General features: G+C 37.0%; 1 protein-coding gene across 1 annotated transcript; it reads right to left on the bottom strand.

Moving 5' to 3' along the window:
• Positions 1 to 261: 261 nt before the first annotated feature.
• On the bottom strand, positions 262 to 3,156 carry dus4l (dihydrouridine synthase 4-like (S. cerevisiae)). Its single transcript, XM_041808548.1, has 6 exons — positions 2,821 to 3,156; positions 2,544 to 2,665; positions 1,358 to 1,475; positions 1,130 to 1,252; positions 708 to 934; positions 262 to 604 (listed from the first exon to the last, which is right to left on the bottom strand). Exons 1-6 carry the CDS (start codon positions 2,910 to 2,912, stop codon positions 339 to 341), a joined length of 948 nt encoding a protein of 315 aa, XP_041664482.1. The 5' UTR covers positions 2,913 to 3,156; the 3' UTR covers positions 262 to 338.
• Positions 3,157 to 5,777: the final 2,621 nt, after the last annotated feature.

The following is a 5,777-nucleotide window of genomic DNA, read 5'->3' as shown; positions in this document are numbered from 1 at the left end:
TGATATTATGTGCATTTTTAATTTTAAAGTTTATGTTTTAGTAAGCATACTACCTTCAATTTTATGAGCTTAATGTTTAGTCAAAAGCATGAAATAAAATATTAAAAAGTAAAAACACCTTATAACAGTTACACATACTCCTAACATTTTAAAATAAGCAGTAATAATCAGATCTGAGAAATTGCCAGATTCTTTACAGATTGGTTCTGCGATAGCAAATAAATATATGACAATAAAGAGGACAGAAATCAGTGACACAACTTCACCGTTAATGTTTATTTGGCATCAAAAATACAAAGTATAAAATGTTAGAACCTATTATGATGTGTCCATGTTGGCTATGTTTCCAGATCATGCACTGACCCGTATGTGTTCTGAAGGTAATCTATGACAGCTGAGGTACTAGATAAGGAATTGAACACTTTTCTCTCTGGTTGGGAACTAACTCTCTCCAGCATGTAGATTAGATGATGGTGGAAGCAGGTGAATGGAGTGCCCTGCTCTATAGCTATGTCCACCCAGTCCCATATACACTCCAGAGGAGTATCTTCATAGCCAGCAAACATGGCAGGATTAGCAAGTAACCCCCGAGCAGCCATCACACCTAAACAGTAAATCAAGACAAGAATGTTTCAGATGGAGATTTTCACTGATGCTTTTGCCACAAGCTGACAAATGTATTCGCAGTTTGTCAATAACAAACCTACCATCAACACCAGTAAGCTGGTAAGTGGACTCCACATCACGGAGGTATTTAATGTCCCCATTGGCTATTACAGGGACAGATACACTGTCTTTAATCGTCTTTATGGCATCGTAATGGACGGGCTGGTGGCGTTCCTCTGATGTACGGCCATGGACTGTTATCCATGACACACCAGCTGACTCAGCCTTCTGGCATAGATCCACAGTCTGCCTCAGGTCCTTGTGAATTCTGTGTAAGAAATTAACTTTATTTTCATGTGTTTCCATTCTGACCCCTTATTAGAACATGGGTCATTATTGCATGTTTCTGTGTGTTCATTACCTAATCATAAAAGAAACTGAAATTGATGTTTGGGAATTTAGGAAAAAAAGGTGCAAAAAACATCCAACATCCTAATTAACCTTAAAACCATTTTTTGTTTACCTTATTTTGATGGAAACTGTGTAGTTCGGATTATCCACTTGGTTTCTGACAGTTCTCACCATGTCTTTCACAAGTTCAGGTTTGTTGATGAGGCATGCACCATACCCAGCTGACATGGCCCATCTACAAACAAAAAAGCATTTTCAGTGACTTTCCATTTAAAGTGAGTAAATTTAAAAAATACTCAGTCATTAAACAGAGTGCTGAAATAAAGGGTTGTTGTTTCACCTTTGTGGGCAGCCACAGTTTAGGTCAACTCCATCTGAAAATGGGGCTACCACACAGGCAGCATCAGCTAGAGACTGGGCATCATCGGCTGCAAACTGAACTATCAAGGGATGATCATCTGGTACCAAAAAAGAGAAAGTTTTGCTATTTGTGAAGCTTTGAGGAAACAGAATACTGCCATGCTTTGGCAAAGGTGGAAAAAGAACCAGATTGTACTCAAGTAAAAATAAAGTGAAAATTTACTTAAGTAGAGGTAAAAGTAGTGATCTATAAATCTATTTAAGTAAAAGTGTAAAGTATTTAATTTAAAGTTTAATTTATGTACTGTGTACTGAGCAGCTTATATGGCTTAACAATTTTGGATAATTGTGGGATTGCATTTCTTTTTTCAACACTGCATTTTCAAATGACATGCAATTACTTCTTAAGTTCTTCAACGTCTGCATTTTTCAACAAACATGGATAATAAATCATTCTACATGATAAGCAACACAATATTAGATAGATTAAACCTAAACTGTTCTTTCTAATAGGTCAGGCATACTGAATATGTTAGGATGACATAACATGATGCATGAATCAGTATAAATCACATATCTTTATTTCTATACTTAACTTACCATGACAACTAGGGGTGAACTTTATTTTTTTTAAATATCTAACTGCCATTATTTTGACACTTTTTGCACGTTTGATGTGAATGGTTTCATCAAAGGAAATGATTGTTCTTATGCCATTCTGGTTTTTAATAAGGAAAATATACACAAATAAACAAGAGAAGATTTTTTTTTGCAAACTATTAAAAAGATATGCTTCAATGTTTGTGGAGCATTACATCTCTGCTGCTGCTGCTGCTGCTGCAAAAAACGTATTAAACTGTTTTTTAACACACATATCAAGTCAAAGAAATAGGCTATTGAATGAAATTTGAAAATTACAGTGAGACATGTTGCAATTTATCATCAATTTTGTTTTACTGCTTAGCCATAATAGCTACTGAGGAGTTGTACAGTAAACTATGTACTTTCCTTATCGTCAATAACTACATGAAAATATGGATGTCCAACCAGGCTGTTCAAGTATATTTTAATGATAAAGTGAAATCCAACAGCACTTCGGTGTGCATTAGAGATGAGGGTGAAACGGGTCTATAAAGGTAAGACAGCAGCTCATTGAGGTTACTCACTTTGGTTGGTGGTAAACTCACTGTCTCTGGCTTTGACAGACCGCAAAAAATCAGCAGCAACTATCATTGGGGTAAAGCAGATGTCACAGTCGTATTTTCTCACCAAGGACCTGAAAGCAAGCCTTAGGACGAAAAATAGAAGTATGATATGCATGAAACACACGTTTTAAAAGTCCGGTAAAAATGAGACAAAACTCTACAGGCTACATATTCACGTTAAAGGAAACACACATGGGCCGTAGTATGTTATCACCATGAAAGAAAAAAACCCACTTACTTTGAATATCGAACCATTGGCGCACATATTTTCAAGACTTTCCCCTTTTCAAACATGTCCATAATACTGATGTTACTGTTTGAATTCTTCATTATTCACAATTTAGTTAGCACTGCTAGCCAGCTAGCAGCAAATGAGCGGAGTGTGTAATAGTGCAGTTTGGTTTAAAGGGAGGGCCTGTCTGTCGTCTGGCAGCGAATAAATTCGACAGACGACATTAAACTCGGTGCACTCTTTATACCCCCTCACTGCAGCACATAGACACAAAGATACGGCTATGTTTACTCCACTACATTAGACATTCACGAAACAGAAAAGCATGCGGGAAGAGGGGGCGTGGTTTGAACTCTGAACTAATACGTCATACAACCCAATACAACTGTATTCGTAATATATTTTATTTTCAAAAAGATGCATAAACCCCCAACTATTTAGTAACAGCAGGCATACAAGGGAATGTGTTTAATTCCGAAACAGGGACCAAATTTATGTTGAAAGTCCCAGGTATAAATTCTACGTCACGCCTGTTCATGCTTTGCTGCCTTCAGGGTGTGTAGGAATAAGTAGCACCGCAGATTTCGATAAACAAACGTAAAGAAAATAGCATTCAGTTTGTGTTAAATATCTTGCTAAAAAGAAGGCCCGCTTGAGACAAGAAAAGATGTGCAAACATTTTAAGTTTATGGCATCATTGGTTTGATTTTAACAATAACAATAATAGTTTTTCTAGGTTATTTTCTGGATCAGCTATATCCATCCTGCAGATTGTTTTGTACAACTAATAGATAAATTGTCAAAATGTTTTCAAAAAGTCAAGATGAAGAAAAATAAAATGCCAGAGATACACTTAAAAATGCTTATTTTGGAGGGAATACATCCTTTTCTGGTTGATTAACACAATGTCTGACTAATTGTACCACCCCAAATCCCCAAAAGCTGGGGCACTGCGTAAAATGTAAATAAAAACAGAATGCAATGATTTATAAATTTCTTGAACCCATAAACTATAGATCATATGTTGAAACCAAGAGATTGCACCATTTCATGAAAAGTATTAGCTCATTTTGAATTTGACCACAGCAACACACCTAAAAAAGTAGAGAAAGGGCCATGTTCACCACGGTGCAGCATCCCCTCTTATTCAAACAAGAGTCTGTAAATGTCTGGGAAATGAAAAGACCAGTTGCGGGAGTTTTGGGAGAGGAATGTTGTCCCATTCTTGTCTGATGTAGGATACTTGCTGCTCAACAGTTCTGGATCATCTTTCAGGATTTTCCATTTTGTGATGTGGTTTGGTGAGAGGTCTGGTCTGCAGATAGGCCTGTTTAGCACCCAGACCCTTCTTCTGTGAAGCCATGCTGTTGTGATGGATGCATTTTGTGATTTAGCATTGTCTTCCTGAAATAAGCAATGCCTTCACTGAAAGAGACATTGTCTGGATGGGAGCCTTTGTTGCTCCAAAATCTCGATATACTTTTCAGCATTGACAATGCCTTTTCAGATGTGTAAGCTGCCCACAGTATACTAATGCAACCCCATACCATCAGAGATGAAGGCATTTGAAAAAGCTTGATGGTCTCTCTCTCCTCTTTCATCTACAGGGTCCATGGTTTCCAACAGGAATGTCATATTTTGATTAATCTGACCACAGAACAGTTTTCCATTTTGCCTCAGTCCATTTTAAATTAGCTTTAGCCCAGAGAGGATGGTGGCGTTTCTGGATCGTGTTCACATACGGCTTCTTTTTTGCATGATACAGCCTCAGCTTATATTTGTGGATGGCATGGTAAAATGTGTTGAAAAACAAGTATTTCTGGAAGCGTTGCTGAGCCAATGCAGTGATTAACTGTGCAAAATCATGCCTGTTTGTAATGCAGTGCCGCTAGAGGGCCCAAAGATCACATGCATCAGACCTTCAGCCGTGCTCCATGCACACAGAGATTTCTCCAGATTTTCTGAATCTTTTGATGCTGAGATGTACTGTAGATTGTGGGATAATCTGTCTTTACAATTTTAGATTGAGGAAAACTTTTTGTAATTGCTCCACAATTTTTAAATACAGTTTTTTTTGCTGATTGGTGAACCTCTCAGAGACTATGCCTGTCTAAAATGCCCCTTTTATACCCAGTCATGTCACTGTCCTGTTGCCAATTAACCTAATTAGTTGTGAAATGCTCATTCAGCTGTTTTTCATTGCTGCCACTCACTTTTCCAGCCGTTCGTTGGCCTCTGTTCTTGTTTTGAGTTGTGTTGCTGCCATCAAATTCAAAATGAGCAAATACTGTGAATGAAATGGCAAAATGTCCCAGTTTCAATATCTGATATTTTGTTTATCTTCTACTGTAAATAAAATATGGGTTTACAAGATTTGCAAATCATTGCGTTCTGTTTTTATTTACATTTTACACAGTGCCCCAACTTTTTTGGAATTGGGGTTGTATAAGGTTTCTAACCATTGCAACTTTACAAGACTGCAATACAAACCTGGTTCATGGATCTGATATGTTGTGCAACATAAAAACACAATATGTAATAATATGGATGAGGTTACCTGTAACTTCTGTGATGATCTCTTCAGTTAAACTGATAGACCCTGCTTTAAAACAGATGAGTAGAACAACCACTATACAGCATCATTATACACCAATTAATAAAAGATACTCAGTGGTAATAAGTTCAGAAAATGTCATGTAATGTTGAATTTGCTTCTGTGAAATAGGAAACACAAAAGTTAAAACATAATTAAAATGGGGTAAAGAAGTGTTTTCTGTGTATCAACCATTTCCATTTTCAATTTGTATTGGGATTTTCCTAAATAACTTTCTACCAGTTGTTTGTGTGCAGAACGACCTGCTCTAAATTTGTTATTACCTTTCTAGGTGTGCTGGCAAATCCCAACATGGCCAGAAGAGGGCATGAAAGCAACATAATAAAAATAAGTTAACATGAGCCCTCGC

The sequence above is a fragment of the Cheilinus undulatus genome, linkage group 2 (assembly GCF_018320785.1).
Source record: "Cheilinus undulatus linkage group 2, ASM1832078v1, whole genome shotgun sequence".
NCBI classification, from domain to species: domain Eukaryota; kingdom Metazoa; phylum Chordata; class Actinopteri; order Labriformes; family Labridae; genus Cheilinus; species Cheilinus undulatus.
The sequence above is the reverse complement of the archived record's forward strand: the minus strand, read 5'-3'. Positions and strand labels throughout refer to the sequence as shown.

Bases quoted from the DNA above. Each gene is read 5' to 3' on its own strand.
- dus4l (XM_041808548.1), bottom strand. From the start codon at position 2,912: ATGAAGAATTCAAACAGTAACATCAGTATTATGGACATGTTTGAAAAG. The intron at 2,666-2,820 runs GTAAGTGGGTTT...TTTCGTCCTAAG, and splicing joins CCAATGGTTCGATATTCAAA to GCTTGCTTTCAGGTCCTTGG. The intron at 935-1,129 runs GTAAACAAAAAA...TTTCTTACACAG, and splicing joins ACAGTTTCCATCAAAATAAG to AATTCACAAGGACCTGAGGC.